At 42.1% G+C, this 16,309-nt stretch overlaps 1 protein-coding gene across 1 annotated transcript in view; it reads right to left on the bottom strand.

Moving 5' to 3' along the window:
• Positions 1 to 16,309, bottom strand: part of map3k15 (mitogen-activated protein kinase kinase kinase 15) — a 176,062-nt gene that overhangs the window by 78,251 nt on the left and 81,502 nt on the right. Inside the window, exons 10-12 of the mRNA XM_078559367.1 lie at positions 10,044 to 10,151; positions 4,211 to 4,260; positions 2,736 to 2,831 (exon numbers count right to left, since the gene is read on the bottom strand). Coding sequence (XP_078415493.1) covers positions 2,736 to 2,831; positions 4,211 to 4,260; positions 10,044 to 10,151 — 254 coding nt within the window. The remainder of the gene's footprint in view (positions 1 to 2,735; positions 2,832 to 4,210; positions 4,261 to 10,043; positions 10,152 to 16,309) is intronic.

Here is a 16,309-nt window from a genome sequence, read left to right as displayed (position 1 = left end):
CCCAGCAAATATGGTCCGGTCAGTTTAACCTCGGTGGTAAAGCTTTTAGAAACAATAATCCAGGGTAAAATTAACAGTTGCTTAGACAAATGTAGTTTAATTAGGAGAAGCCAGTATGGGTTTGTTAAAAAGGCAGATTGTGGTTAACTAACTTGATTGCATTTTTTGATGAGGTAAAAGAGAGGTTGATGAGCCTAATGCAGTTGATGTGGCGTATACAGATTTCCAAATGACATCTGATAAAGTGCCAAATAACAGGCTTGGCGGTAAAGTTAAACCTCATGGAATAAAAGGGACAGTGGCAGCATGGATACAAAGTTGGTTAGGTGACAGGAAAAAGTGAGTTGTGGTGAATGGTTGGTTTTCGGACTGGAGGAAGGTATATGGTCAGGTTCCCCAGGGATCAGTATCAGCTACACTGCTTCTCTTGGTCTATATTAATGAAATAGAGTTGAGAGTGCAGGGCACAAGTTCAAAATTTGTAGATGGCACACAATTTGGAAGCATTGTGAAATGTAAGGGTAGTGGTAGACTTGAAGAGAACATGGACAGGTTACCAAAGTGGGCAGAAACGGGGCAGATGAAATTTAATGCAGTGAAGTGTGAATTAATAGAGTTTGATAGGAAGGACAAGGAGAGACAATATAAATGATATAATTCTAAAGCGAGTGCAGGAGCAGGGGGTCCAATGGGTATACGTGCACAAATCATTGAGGGTAGCAGGGCAGGTTAAGAAACGGTTAATAAGGGATATGAGATTTTCCACTTTTACAATGGCCGAAAGTAGATCACTGAAGGTTGGAAAAGTTTTTGTAGTTGGGAAAGTAGTTGGGAGAAGAAGGATGACTTGCCTTTGTCAGGTGTCTTGCTATAACACCATGGCTTATGATGGGGAGAAGAGGGCTGGAAAGTGTATCCCAACTCGCTTAGAAAATGCATTTAATGACAAAGTAGAGATGGAACAGTCATAATTTAAAGCCTCAAATTCAAAGTTAGTAATGATATTACGATCAATACTTACATGTCTCAGAGCAAACTGGGTCTATTTTCTCTGGAGTTTAGAAGGATTAGAGACAATCTCATTGAAACGTACAAAATTCTGAAGGGGCTTGAGAGGGTAGCTACTGAGGGATTGTTTCCCCTGGTCAAGGAATCTAGAACACAAGGGCCAGAAATTTTCCCTTGTTCGCCGGGCTCGGCGGGAGCGGGCGAGGGCAGACGGGGAGCTGACTACCGCCTGCCATCGCTCCGCACCATGATTTCACACGGGCAGACCAATTAAGGCCCACCCTCCGTGTATCGCGAGCAGCAGTACTGAGCGCTACCTGTGCAAGCGGGAGGAGGAGGGAGAACGGGCCTCCTGCGCTGTTTGCACATACACACGAAAGAGCACTTCAATCTCCCTGAGGCACGGAGCTGCATCAGGGAGATTGAAGCACTTTTTAAAAAAATTATTAAAGGCAATAAAAAATTAATGAAACATGTCCTCTCACGTGGCTGTGTCACATGAGATAGGACATGTTTTTAATGTCAAAGGAAAGTTTTTATTTAATTTGTATTAGCTTTAGGAAACCTCATCCCGTCCATGGACAAGGTTTCCTAAAAAATGTAACCATTAGGTTGGACGGGCTGTGTAAATTTGAAGTTAATTAGCTGGTTAATGGCCTTAATAGGCCTTTCAGTTATCAGCGGGTGCACAGCCGACTATGGTGCGCGCCCACCGAACAAAATGTCGCGCGAGTGCACAATGACATTGGGACGTAGCCTGATGTCATCACGCGTCATATTATGTTTGTGCGTGTCGGGCGCGGGCCCGAACGCTGAAGGAGAAATCCTGGCCAAGGGTATAGTCTCAGGATAAGGGGCTGATTATTTAGAACTGAGATGCGGAGAAATTACTTCACACAAACGGTTGTGAATCTTTGGAATTCTCTACCCCTGAGGGTTGTGGATGCTCCATCGTTGAATTCCTTGAAGGCTGGGATAAACAGAATTTTACTCTCTCAGGAAATCAAGGGATATGGGGAAGGGCAGGGAAGCGGAGTTGAAGCCCAAGATCAGCCATGAATGTATTGAATGGTGGAGCAGGCTTGACAGGCCATATGGTCTACTCCTGTACAAAAACAGAAATACCTGGAAAAACTCAGCAGGTCTGGCAGCATCGGCGGAGAGGAACAAAGCTGACATTTCGAGTCTCCGCCGATGCTGCCAGACCTGCTGAGTTTTTCCAGGTATTTCTGTTTTTGTTTTGGATTTCCAGCATCCGCAGTTTTTTGTTTTTATCTCTGGTCTACTCCTGTTCCTATTCCTCGTCTTCTTGTATCTCAGATGCATCAAGCAAAAATGAGCTCCATAATGCAGAAAGAACATACATTACACTTAATATGGAGAAAACTTTACCTGGCAGTTATTCTAGTCGAATGGGGTTGATTCAGACTTTGGGCATAAGATCAGTAAGATGGGTGTTCTTTGATCAGCCACCTATTGTACATGTCTCCCCTTATTTATTTCCATACAAAAATGGGGAGAGATGTATAATGGACAACTAATCTGATATCAGCTGTTTATACTATTGCCTAAGGTCTAAATAACCTGTCATGTCTCTTGCATCACTTCAAATTGAAGCAATATTAGGCTTTTAATAATCAACCACATGACTATGACAAGGTGGAGAAAACAGAACTCTTCCTCACAAATAATCTAACCCAATGATGGGTTACCTGTTGACACCTCACCTGCTGCATTGAGCCCCTGTGGAGAAGTAGATCTGAAAGTCATCCGAGTTGTCATGGACATATAAGAAGCAGCAGCGCTCATCACATTTGGATATGCTGGAATGAACAGGGGGAGAAACACCAATTAGGACTCATGTTACTACAGTCAGTAATATTCAAACTGAGGGTGAGCTGTGATTCAAATGCACAATTGGACATTGTACCATCCTACATTACAGCAGTGACTAGACTTTGTGAGTCCTTCACTGCCTGTAAAGCACTTTGGGATGTCCTAAGGTTATGAAAGGTGCTGTGTAAATGCAAGTCTTTCCCTGTTACTAAGAAAGAAGCTAGAGGATATTGTAGTCAAGATAGATCTAACATTAAGCTAATGTCAGGTAACTCAAAGACTTGCTTTAGTTCAGGTAGGCTATTGTACTTGACAATAGGCTGGAGTTAACAGCGGATGGACATCAGATGGCAGTCTGCCAATATTCTCAGCAGCTGGCCCAAGACGGTTTGAGGGCCTGAGCTTGATAATATTTGATATGTGAGCTGCAAGCATGAGACCAGCTGTCACAAACAACTTGCCAATTGGACTGGGTGGGAACTCTGATGGGGGAGAATGGACCTGTCCCAGCTAACTTGGAATCAAAGATTGCAGGCAAAATTGTATTGGAACAATGAGCTGTCTTTAAAGATAGTTCAGGTGCAGTCGGGGTGCATTCCCATGATGGGGAAAGGTAGGACAAACAAATCCAAAGCTCCCTGACTGACGGAAGTGTAAGAGGAAGCAGAAAAAGGGTGTGTATGACAGTTTTCAGGTGGATAAAACAAGTGAGAACCAGGTTGAATATAGAAATTTCAGAGGCAAGTGAAAAAAGAAACAAAAGAAGTAAAGAGAGAGTGTAAGAAGACACTGGCAGCTAATATAAAAGGGAATCCAAAAGACTTCCAAAGGCATATAAATAGTAAAAAGGGTCAATTAGGGATAAAAAAAGGGGTTGGCGGCAGAGGGCATGGCTAAGATATTAAATAGTTACTTTGTAGTCATTTAATCTTTTTTACCAAGGAAGAGGAGGCTGCCAAAGTCATAGTGAAAGGGAAGGTAGTTAACAGTACAACAGCACATGGCTCAGAAAATATAGATTTAGAGGTGTGTTTGTGAGAAAGCAGTTACATTATATTGACTTCCAAATTGAATTAAATTTCCCCTTTAAATTCTATATATCAGAAATGACTTCCTCGGGGCAAACATGGCATTGGGCTCTCCAAGCACTCCATCATATTGGCAGATTAACCACAATGGCCATTTGCCAATTTAAGCATTTGGCATAAGGTTTTCTGCTCACATTATGACTGCAGTCAGGTGTAAGTCAAGTGAAAGGGGCTAGGAAATGCTTACACACAGGCGCATGTGCACATTTACCTTTTAAAGAAAGGTTACACCCCTGATTTTTGCTTTACACAATACAGGTATTATTGCACACACCCACCTTATACCTTTAATAGATGAGGATGTGAAATTCCATTCATGAATACCCTTCTGTTAGAAAGGTAATAACAAGTACATTAGTTACACAGAACAATGAAGCAATGACAATAAATGCACTATCACTGAACATGTCCTACTCTTCTAACATTGCTAAACATGAAGTGCCTGTAAAGCCCAAGAGTTTTAATAGTTTAACAAAACATAACAAATGGAACAGCCAGATTTAAATCCTTGCAAACTCCTCACTCTAATGCACCTATTATTCATCCATTCATCTTCTCTAAATATAGATCTTAAAGCTGACAATTTGCTTACAGTAAACTGGATTCGTACAAATCCAGGATAGTTAAGGCAGCAAGACTGGAGAGTGAAAGGCTATGTTGAGCACAATTGGGGCATTTACTTGTCATTTAGCACTTCTGGCATGACCAAAAGCCACACAAATATCATGTATCTTCTATAGAAATGCATATAATTCCAATATGATTGCATATGTGTGTAGCATTGCAACTGATGCCAATCCAAACAGTAACCAATGAACTGAAAAGTTTCTGTTTGAATTTCTAGGAATTGTGAATTTTGGGCTGAGCAAATCATGTACCTTAATTCTTTTCACATTAGTACCTCCATTTTTTCCTAGATTTATGACAGCCAACAAATAAATCTTATAAAAGGCATCAGTGCAGCCTGGAGCTAGTCTAGTGTAGAGTTGTGAAGTGATTCATGTAGAGTTGTGAAGTGATTCATGTTATGATAAGACATACTTTCAAGTTGGGTACCAAGTGAACATAACAAACGTACAAACACAGATGATGGAAAATGGCCAGCTGGTCCTATCGGCCTTTGACGGATGGGAAAGACATGTTTAAAATGTTTGAACATTCTCCAGTGTATCTACGTATCAATCACCCACTCATTCATCTCCTCTAAATACATGACCTCCATTTACCCATGGGATCCACATTAGGCAGTGCTCTGAGTATGGCAAAAAAAAATCTCAGCCCAATTTAGGAACATACTTTGAGAAATCCCTCAATTACTCTTAAAGGTAATCAAATAAATTCCAGAACAACATGGTGAGAAGGAGACACATTCTTCCCCAGCACCCCCAGCCAACTTCTATAAGTAGTCGGCCAGACTCAGGAAAACCTCCAGCTCCCTTTTCAATCTTTGTAGCAAATCCACACTCCCTGAACCAGCTGGAAACTTGTCCCATTGGTCGATGATCCTCCTGACATCAAATCTAGTTCTACACTTATGCAACCCACACTCATGTTCCATAATCCTCCCTAATCTTTCTAAAGCAAATAGCCTATCCATCTGGACCAAATCTAGTCCTTTAAAGAATGAAGTGAGTCAACTTGAATTTGGATGTTTAGTTTCATGTAGGTGCATAAAAGACTGCAACTGATCTTGCAACCCTCAGAACAAATAAGTGGATAAAGCGTCTGTGGATTATATTTGAATTGGTACAACCTTGACCTAGAACTGGGACTACAAACTAATCGTGAAGCAGACTACAACTTTTCTTCATGAAGGTTGGTGTCATTATCCTTGAACCGAATGGCTTGCTAGGCCATTTCAGAGGGCAGTTAAGAGTCAATCACATTACTGTGGATCTGGAGTCACATGTAGGTCAGACCAGGTAAGGACGGCAGATTTCTTTCCCTAAAGAACATTAATGAACCAGATGGGTTTTTGCAACAATGGTTTCATGGTCACCATTACTGGTGGAATTTGTCCCCAGAGCATTAGCCTGGGTCACTGGGTTAACAGTCCTGTGACATTACCACTAACCTACTGCCTCCATGTAATGCACGACACACTCCTTCAGCATATTTTAGAGCCTTTCCCAACCTGCCTAAGCTGCAAAAATGGCCTTTAAGATCCTGAAAGACATTCAACGTGTCTCATTCTAGTGATCCTCTGTTGCCATCAGTGCAACTCTTTGTTGGGTTTTTTGGATGGGGACAGGAGGCTGGCTTTTTTAAACTCAGAAGCCATCCATTGACATGAGGGGCACTTTCTTTCAAAGCTCGCAAGCAACACAGGCACCAGTGATTGCATCTTGGACCTTAGGAAAGTCAGCAATGCTGCAAACCTGAAAGGCCCTATATCCCTGCTGCCTTGCCATGGCACAGGAGGTGATGAATTGCCCAGCTCTCTTGTAGACCGAACATGACAAAACAACAGGATGGCCAATATTGCGCATGAGTATCTGAAATAATTTTGTTTCAAAATAGTATGACAAATCCCAAAGAGAAAGGAAAAGAAAGCTTACCTTTTAAAAACGGAGATCGGCCCTCGGAGTTTGGGAACTACAGTTCCCATCGGGCCCCTGTGGTCTTTGCGCATGCACAGGCCCTGGAATGGCCGCACATGCACAGATCATTCCTTTTTACATTCTTCGGCTTCTGCATATGTGCCAGCCAGAGAACGGCTGCACATGTACAGTTTGTGCATGTTCACATCTTCAAACTGGTAAGAGTAAGGAGCAGAGGAAAAGGCTCTGAATTAAAGAGAGAGAGCTGCAGGGAGCAGCCTTGGAACAAAGTGGGCTTGCGAGAAGCCAGAAGATCTGAGGAGACAGCCAAAAGTTGGTGACTCCTTACTACAGGCTTTTGAGTAGCGGTGCCCTGTTTGGCACAGCCAAATATCTGACAGTGCACATGGAGGGTGAAGCCTGAATGCATGTAGAGATCCAGGGAAAAGGGACATCAGAAAACTTGAAACCTTGGAAGTGGATCCTTGTGGAAGGCGTCCTAGCTGAAGCGTCATTTGGTAGAGAATCACAAAGCGAGCTCTTCGAGCGTGAAGACTAGAAACCCTCGTGAGAAAGCCAGAGTTTCAGCGAGACTGTCTGGTTCACGGTGTGGGGTGGAGTTGATGAGAAATCCATAGGAACTTGGTTTTGGAGTGTGGTGTCTGACCACAGTTCGTCTATTAGTTTACATGGGCTATATACATACTGTGAACATTAGAGTATAAGATAGATTCGGAACATGTGTTATCTTTACAAGTTTGCATATATTTGTAGAGGCACAGTTGAGGTAAAGGAGTAATGTAATATAGTTCATCTTTTCTTATTTAATAAATGTTTTATTCTGCTGTTAAAAGTTCATCAGCAGCCTCCTATGACTCTGCTCAGTAGCCACCCTCCGCGGTGCTAAACAAAAAAATTAAAGTTAGGAACTATCAAGCCAGGTTCCATCCTGGGACCTGACTAGCCCAGTAGTAACACCAGCTGAGATCATAACAATAATTCCATCATAGCCACAGACAGCAACACTGGCAGATGAGTGTGGACACAGACCCTCATGGAGTAACTGCTCGATTGTCTCTATGGTGAAAATTAACCTTTTCATGCCCATCTCCTCACAAAGGCCCTCATGTGACATGCAAGTTATATAATGTAGGGGTTGAAGAGGGTGGGCTCCAAATCTTTTAGTGGGTTACCCTATCAGACGCTGTGTGAAACAAATGCAGCTTTAAGTCAGCAGAAAACAAATACATTGTTAAAACTATGTTATATTCTCATTTTTCTCTCCTTTTTTGGCTTTCAGATGGCAACTGTTCAGGATCCTACCATTCATGGCTCCTCTAGGCATCCTTTGTTTCTTTCCTTGTCCCATTACCACTCCCTTTGGTCTTGCACCACCAACTCTTTATTCATTAGGTAGGGAAGTAAGTTCTGAAGAGGACATAAGGAGGCTACAAAAAAACATTGATAGGTTAAGTGAGTGGGCAAAGATCTGGCAGGTAGAGTTTAACGTGGGAAAATGTGAAATTGTCCATTTTGACAGGAAGAATAAAAGAGAAGCATATTTCCTAAATGGTGAGCGATTGCAGAGCTCTGAGGTGCAGGGGGATCTGGGTCTCCTAGTGCATGAATCACAAAAGGCTAGTATGCAAGTACAGCAAGTAATTAGGAAAGCTAATAGAATGTCATCATTTATTGCAAGGAGAATTGAATACAAAAGTAGGGAGGTTATACTTCAGTTGTACAGACAACTAGTGAGCCACATCTGGAGTACAGTGTACAGTATTGGTCACCTTATTTAAGGAAGAATGTAAATGTATTGGAAGCAGTTCAGAGAAGGTTAACCAGGCTAATACCTGGAATGGGTGGGTTGTCTTATTAGGAAACGTTGGACAGACTAGGCTAGTATCCACTGGAGTTTAGAGGAGTAAGAGGTGACTTGATTGAAACATATAAAACCCTGAGGGGTCTTGACCGGGTGGATGTGGAGAGGATGTTTCCTCTTGTGGAAAAAACTAGAACTAGGGGTCACTGTTTAAAAATAAGGGGTCATCCATTTAAAACAGAGATGAGGCAAAATTTTTTCACTCAGAGGGTCGTGAGTCTTTGGAACTCTCTTCCTGAAAAGGTGGTGGAAGCAGAGTCTTCGAATATTTTTAAGGAAAAGGTGGATGGGTTCTTGGTAAGCAACGGGGTGATAGGATATATTGGGGTAGGTGGGATGCAGATTTCAGGTGACTATCAGATCAGCCATGATCTTATTAAATGGTGGAGCAGGCTCAAGGGGCTGAATGGACTTCTCCTGCTCCTTGTTCATAAGTTTGTATGTATATAAATCTCTGCTGCCTTCCACCCTATCACAGGCCCCCGCCTTTTGTTCTTTTTCCACCTTCCACCCTTTCATTTACTTAAAACCTATTACATCCCTAACCTTTCCCAGTTCTGATGACATCATCAACTTGAAACTTTAACTCCGCTGCCTGACCGCCTGACTTTCAGCATTTCCTGGTTTTATTTCAGATTTCTAACATCCACAGTATTTTGCTTTTGTATTCTTGCTGAGACAAGTCTTTTCCAGCTGCAGAAATCTCCAGCGCAACCATCCAGATTCTTCAGACTCAGAAGCGCCTCACTTCTGTCTGTCACGATTCATACCTAATTTACCCAGAAAGTCATGTGAATGTAAGATAACAAAAATCAAACGAGTCGAGCGCCAAATGCCCTCGTTACCATACATTTAAATGAGGTCACGTGGGATGTGGCAAGCAGATGTGGGAAGATTCATAAACCATAGAGGAATTTTGAAAGGGCGATCCAGTCAGTGACGGGAAACTAGGGGGAGCGGCTTCTCCCCTAGATCCCGACAATAAGAAATTATTTCTGAGGAAATTCACCACCTTAATGTTTGCTTCGTCTCTCAATTCTCCTCCCCTGAAGACACTGGTGGAGCATAAGTCCAATAGCCCTTCAGTACCTAAGCTAAATGCCGCTCTTCACGTCTGAACTTAGATGATGATTTTCCAGGAGTCATTTTATCAAGGGGGATGGGGCAGATTCACGATGGCAGATTCCAATCCTTTCTGACATGTATACTTCCCATCTAGCTTAATATCAGTAACATTTCTAAGAAGGTTCTATGAATTTGTACCCAAACCACCCATTGATGTGACACCTAGAGAAGCTATGCACGCGATGCACTCATAATCCGGGGAATGGGAAGATGTCTACTATTTGTTTGAGGCCTCGGTTTTTCAGGATTCAAACGCTGGATGATTTTTTTTTTCTCCTGGGGTGCTGAGGCCAACTTCAGTACCCCCATTGCTGCCTTAGGATAAAATCAGATAACTAAACCTTAGGCTTCCTTGGTTTGTAAATTTATAACGGATTACAATTAGTCACGGAGCCACCAAACCAATTCTAAGCATGCGTTGCTTAAACACAAATATAAAAAGAAAACCAACAAATAACAATTGTACGGCTTCATTTTAAAAAGGGACACAAGCCAATCAATCAGCAATAATAATCAAAAATACATTGCAACTCAGATGATAGGTCTGATATCTCCCAGTCTTACCACTTCCTCCGGTGAGACATGCCATATGGAAAATGTTTTCTCATCTGCCTCACTATTTATGGAAATGTAGGATGGCTGGTAGACATTGGTTGGCTGTAGAATCAAAACCTAAAACAGAACAGAGGAATCTGTTACCCTATTTAACTATGAACAAAGCGGCGATGGTTGTTCAACACTTCCACACCATTAGTTACATTTGCACTGTGAGATATCAGTATTGAGGATATTTGTATGAAATCCTTTGATATTTTAATGAAGGCAGTCATCTTAAACAAATGTATCCAGAGGAATTACACACAGTTAAGACATTAGTTATTTTTAATTCAAAAGTATATTTCAAATTATTGCATTGACCAAACATATTTTTTGCTCCCAAATGAACAAATTACAGTGTGATATGGTTATAGTAATCATAATAATATAAGGGTGGAATAAAAAAAATGAAATGACATATCCTAGAGTGATTGCAATAACAATTATTAAAGATGTTAGCATAACAATTGGGTTAAAATGTGGTTGTGATTGCATCTGGGGATTTACAAGACATCAAGGAGAATGGTCACATAGTTTACGACCGTCATCCAAATCTTGAAATTGTTACAGCTTAAAATTCACTTCAATGCAACTATTATTCAGTCTAATAAACAGCCGTCATGGCATCTGTCATGCCCAGTAAAGGCATGTCCTATTCATAACTTTAAACATGGACTGTATTTACATAGAATTTTTTGGAACTGCCTTTTTCTTTTAAATGTGGACATTAAAAGGTGGCTAAGAAGGATCCTGAAGGTCAAGTGGCATTTGCAAGCCTCCTGATTGAATAACCATGGTTGGGGTGTCTCCCCTTGAATGGACATAGCCAGACGGAACCTATTTGTGGAATTAGCACCTGCTATTGTTTGCGTTTTACCAAAAGCTCAAAATCCATGGACTCCTAGACACACTGTCTCCAGGCTTGATATTTAACAAAGGAGTGCTGCAGAAACCAATAATCACAAGTGCGTATCAATGGCCATTATCTATCTCCATTGTGTAGCAATGGCTTCAGACTTCCAAGCCTTTCTGAGTGGACAATAGCAGTTGATCATGTGAGTAAAACTACCTTCAGATTACAAATTAATTACAGTAAAGTCCTGCCACTCGCAGGGGTTATGTTCCCGTGAAACCCCGTAAACGCTGAAATTGCGAATGACGAAAATGCTTTCCAATGTGAATCAATTAGACAGGTTAAAGCAATGCAAGGGCAGCATTGGTTTGTGCAGTTACTATACAGCAAATCGTGGGATGCAACAGACAGTGGGGCCGGGGGCAGGTGTCTAAGCTCAGTGTTGTAACAAAAGAATCCAACTATGGACTCATTTGTTCTTTAACATGTATTTAACATCTAGACATGTATTGAAAATTTAAAAAAAGGCTCACCTCAAAACCAACAGAAAGTTTTTACATAAAAGGACAAATAAATCGGTGAACATTTCAAAATTGAAAACAGCCATTATTGCAGCTCTGGACTGAGAGATTTGGACATTTCAGGTTAATCTCTCTGTTTTTGCTGCACTTCAGCTGTAACCATTCCAGGCACCGCTTCTCACCCCTGTCGGAAAGGTGCTTAAAAAACAGAGAATTAAATGTCCTCGACCAGGACTAATGAAAGGAATCTGCTTCCAGAGACTTCAATATCGCCTCACCATTAAAACGTGCCGAGGTCTCTGCTAATGGAATAAGTTTAATTTAAAATAAAGTGGCTTTAATGAGGGAGGGTAAAGAAAATGCAGATAAGCAAACAATTGCTCATGCAATGAGTGGTCTGGTGTATAAAGTCTTTGGTGTGGATAAGTGAATACGCAAACAAGGAAGCTGCGAAAGGTAAGACTTTACTGTATCCCAAGAATCAGAAAGAAACTCAGTCTGCAAAGGACACAGCAAGAAACAGCAGCTTCAGAAAAAGGCACTAACGTCTAATCTTTCTAAAACCTAGGGATGGCTACATCTTAAAGTCTCCCAGCTCTTCCTTTTCAAAGCTCACCAGTACAGAAACTTGACTTGCTGGCAAGAAAATCTACAAGTAACTAGCTTCGCAATCTGTTGAACACCCATTTCTTTGAAGGAATCCTGCAGTACTCTTACTACACTACTCCAGCTATTGGAACCACCTAGGCTACCTTTGTTGAGTGAATTGCCTCCTTCAACAGGCCCGCAATGACTGTTTTTCCTACAATGAGCCAAACATGTGACCTATGAATTATTCTTTTGTTTACAATTTTAAAAGTGTACCATCTTCTCAAATTGTACCTTTCTCAACCGTGTGCGTGGCTGAGTGACATAGCATTTAGACTTTTGGGGTGAATGCATGAATAAATAATCCTCTTTATTTAAACCCATGAAAGTTTGCTGCTGATTATTTAAATTGACCACACACTCATGGGGTAAAAAACACACACACATCTTCCTTTTCAAAAAACACACTGATTACAGACACTCAGTCAAGGGAATTGGGGGCTGAGTTCTTTCTCATTCCTGCTCATAACAGTATTTGTGTAATTAAAAATGGATATAGTACTTTAGTACTAATTGTAGCCTTGCAAAATGGAACTAACGTTATGTGTTTTTCATTTAACATACAGTACTCCTAAGTAATACTGGGACTTGGGGACTATAAATAATGTCTGGAATTTGGTCCTCAAATCTTAAAACACAAATATGAGGTTTTAATGTTAAGAACAATGTGTGTAACACAAAATGTAAGAAGTTCTTAAGACATACTTCTGATTGTGCCTTTAGTCCTATTTGGTAGGTGCAGGCCTCAATCGTGCCTTGACAGCAATATTTCTGTTTAACATCTTTTTATGGATGTCCCAGTCGAATCAAATATTGTGAATTTAAATGAATATTGTTCAGCTGAGACTACTCTTGAAAATGTTCCTTTCTCTTTGTGGGGGAAAAAGTATTACACTGGGATGCCTACATTTTTCTAGAGAGCACCCACAGAAGTCCTGATTCTGATCCAGGAAAACATCCTGGTAATGGGTTTCCAACACAGCAGGACCTCCTCCCATTCCCTGCCCGCCACTCCGTCCCAGGCCCATTTCTAAGGGTCAGGCTGCTGCACCCTCAGAGATGCTGTCTTTCAGATGAGGCTTTAAACCAGGGACCTGCCTATCCTCTCAGGTGGATGTGAAAGAATCCACAGGCCTATTCAAAGACAAGCTGGGGAGATCTCCCTCATGCTCTGGGTAATATTTATCCTGAAACCAACTATCTGATCATTTGTAGGAACTTACTGCCAAGTTCCCTATATTATAATAGTAACTATACGTCAAAATGTACTTAATTGGCTGTAAACCACTTTGGGATGTCCTGAGGCTATGAGAGGTGCTAAATAAGTGGAAAACATTTTTAGCTGATGGCGCAAGCTAAATCACAGAATCACACAGTGCAGAAGAGGCCCTTCGGCCCATCGAGTATGCACCGACACATGAGAAACACCTAACTCACCTACCTAATCCCATTTACCAGCACTTGGCCCATAGACTTGAAAGTTAAGATGCGCAAAGTGCTCATCCAGGTACTTTTTAAAGGATGTGAGGCAACCCGCCTCCACCACCCTCCCAGGCAACGCATTCCAGACCGTCACTAACCTCTGGGTAAAAAAGTTTTTCCTCACATCCCCCCTAAACCTCCTGCCCCTCACCTTGAACTTATGTCCCCTCGTGACTGACCCTTCAACTAAGGGGAACAGCTGCTCCCTATCCACCCTGTCCATGCCCTTCTTAATCTTGTACACCTCAATCAGGTCGCCTCTCAGTCTTCTCTGCTCCAACGAAAACAACCCAAGTTGATCCAACCTCTCTTCATAACTTGAATGTTTCATCCCAGGCAACAACCTGGTGAATCTCCTCTGCACCCCCTCCAGTGCAATCACATCCTTCCTATAATGTGGTGACCAGAACTGCACACAGTACTCCAGCTATAGCCTTACCAAGGTTCTATACAACTCCAACATGACTTCCCTACTTTTGTAATTTATGCCTCGATTGATAAAGGCAAGTGTCCCATATGCCTTTTTCACCACCCCACGAATGTGCCCCTCAGCCTTCAGAGATCTATGGACACACACGCCAAGGTCCCTTTGTTCCTTAGAACTTCCTAGTGTCATGCCGTTCATTGAACACTTCCTTGTCAAATTACTCCTTCCAAAGTGTATCACCTCACACTTTTCAGGGTTAAATTCCATCTGCCACTCATCTGCCCATCCCATCTATATCTTCCTGTAGCCCGAGACACTCAACCACACTGTTAACCACCCGGCCAATCTTTGTGTCATCCGCAAACTTACTAATCCTACCCCCCACATAGTCATCTATGTCGTTTATATAAAAGACAAATAATAGGGGAACAAGCACAGATTCCTGTGGTACGCCACTGGACACTGGCTTCCAGTCACTAAAGCATCCTTCTGTCATCACCCTCTGTCTCCTACAACTAAGCCAATTTTGAATCCACCTTATCAAATTACCCTGTATCCCATGTGCATTTGCCTTCTTGAAAAGTCTCCCATGTGGGACCTTGTCAAAGGCTTTGCTGAAATCCATATAAACTACATCAACTGCACTACCCTCAACTACACACCTGGTCACCTCCTCAAAAAATTCAATCAAATTTGTTAGGCATGACCTCCCTCTGACAAAGCCATGCTGACTATCCCTGATCAAACCTTGCCTCTCCAAATGGAGATAGATACTCTCCTTCAGAACTTTCTCCAATAGTTTCCCTACCACTGACACGAGACTCACTGGCTTACAGTTCCATGGCTTATCTCTATAACCGTTCTTAAATAGCCGAACCACATTATCTGTTCTCCAGTCCTCTGGCACCTCCCCCATGGCCAGAGAGGAATTTGGGTCACAGCCCCTGCGATCTCCTCCCTTACCTCCCACAGCAGTCTGGGACACAAATCATCTGGAGCTGGAGATTTGTCCACTTATAAGCCTGCCAACACCTCCAATACCTTGTCACTCCCTATATCAATTTGCTTAAGAACCTCGCAGTCTCTCTCCCCGAGTTTGATACCTTCATCCTCATTCTCTTGGGTGAAGACCGATGTGAAATATTCATTCAACACTCTGGCGATGTCCTCTGGCTCCACCCATAGATTGCGCCCTTGATCCTTTATGGGACCTACTCTTTCCCTGGTTATCCTCTTCCCATTGATATACTTATAGAATATCTTGGGATTTTCCCTACTTTTACCAGCCAGAGCTTTCTCATATACCCTCTTTGCTCTCCTAATTGCTTTTTTAAGCTCCACCCTGCACTTTCTGCACTCCACTAATGCCTCTGCTGATTTGCTTCCCTTGTACCTGCTAAAAGCCTCTCTTTTCCTCTCATCGTAACCTTAATATCTCTGGTCATCCATGGTTCTCTGGGCTTGTTACTCTTTCCTATCACCCTAGAGGGAACATGTTGAGCCTGTACCCTCCACATTTCCTTTTTGAACACCCCTCACTGCTCCTCTGTAGATTTCCCCACAAGTAGCTGTTCCCAGCCTACCTTGGCCAGATCCTGCCTTATTTTACTAAAATCCACTCTCCCCCAATCTAAAACATTTTTTTTGCAACTTGTCGATTTCTTTGTCCATAACTAACTTAAACTGTACCACGTTGTGGTTGCTATCGCTAAAATGCTCGCCCACCACCACCTCAGCCACCTGTCCGGCTTCATTCCGCAGAATTAGGTCCAGCACTGCACTGTCCCTTGTTGGACCCTCTATATATTGGCCTAAAAAGTTCTCCTGCATACATTTCAAGAATCATACTCCATTCAAGCCCTTAACACTATGTCTATCCCAATTAATGTTGGGAAAGTTGAAATCACCTAATATAATTACCCTATTGTTATTATTTTTACACACCTCCACAAATTGTGCACATATTTGCTCCTCAATTTCCTGCTGACTATCTGGGGGTTCATAATAAATACCTAATAATGTGGGAGCCCCTTTTTTATTCCTAAGCTCTACCCACAAAGCTTCATTCAATGCCCCCTCCAAGATATTATCTCTCTTTACTGCAGTAACTGACTCCTTAACTAATAATGCAACACCTCCTCCTCTTTTACCCCCTCCCCTGTCTCGCCTGTAGATTCTATATCCCGGAATGTTGAGCTGCCAATCCTGCCCCTCCCTCAACCACGTCTCAGTGATGGCTACTATATCACAATTCCACGTGTCAATCCTCACCCTTAACTCATCCGTTTTACCTGTAATACTC

Source organism: Cetorhinus maximus, chromosome 16 (genome assembly GCF_964194155.1).
Source record: "Cetorhinus maximus chromosome 16, sCetMax3.hap1.1, whole genome shotgun sequence".
Taxonomy (NCBI): Eukaryota; Metazoa; Chordata; class Chondrichthyes; order Lamniformes; family Cetorhinidae; genus Cetorhinus; species Cetorhinus maximus.
The sequence above is the reverse complement of the archived record's forward strand: the minus strand, read 5'-3'. Positions and strand labels throughout refer to the sequence as shown.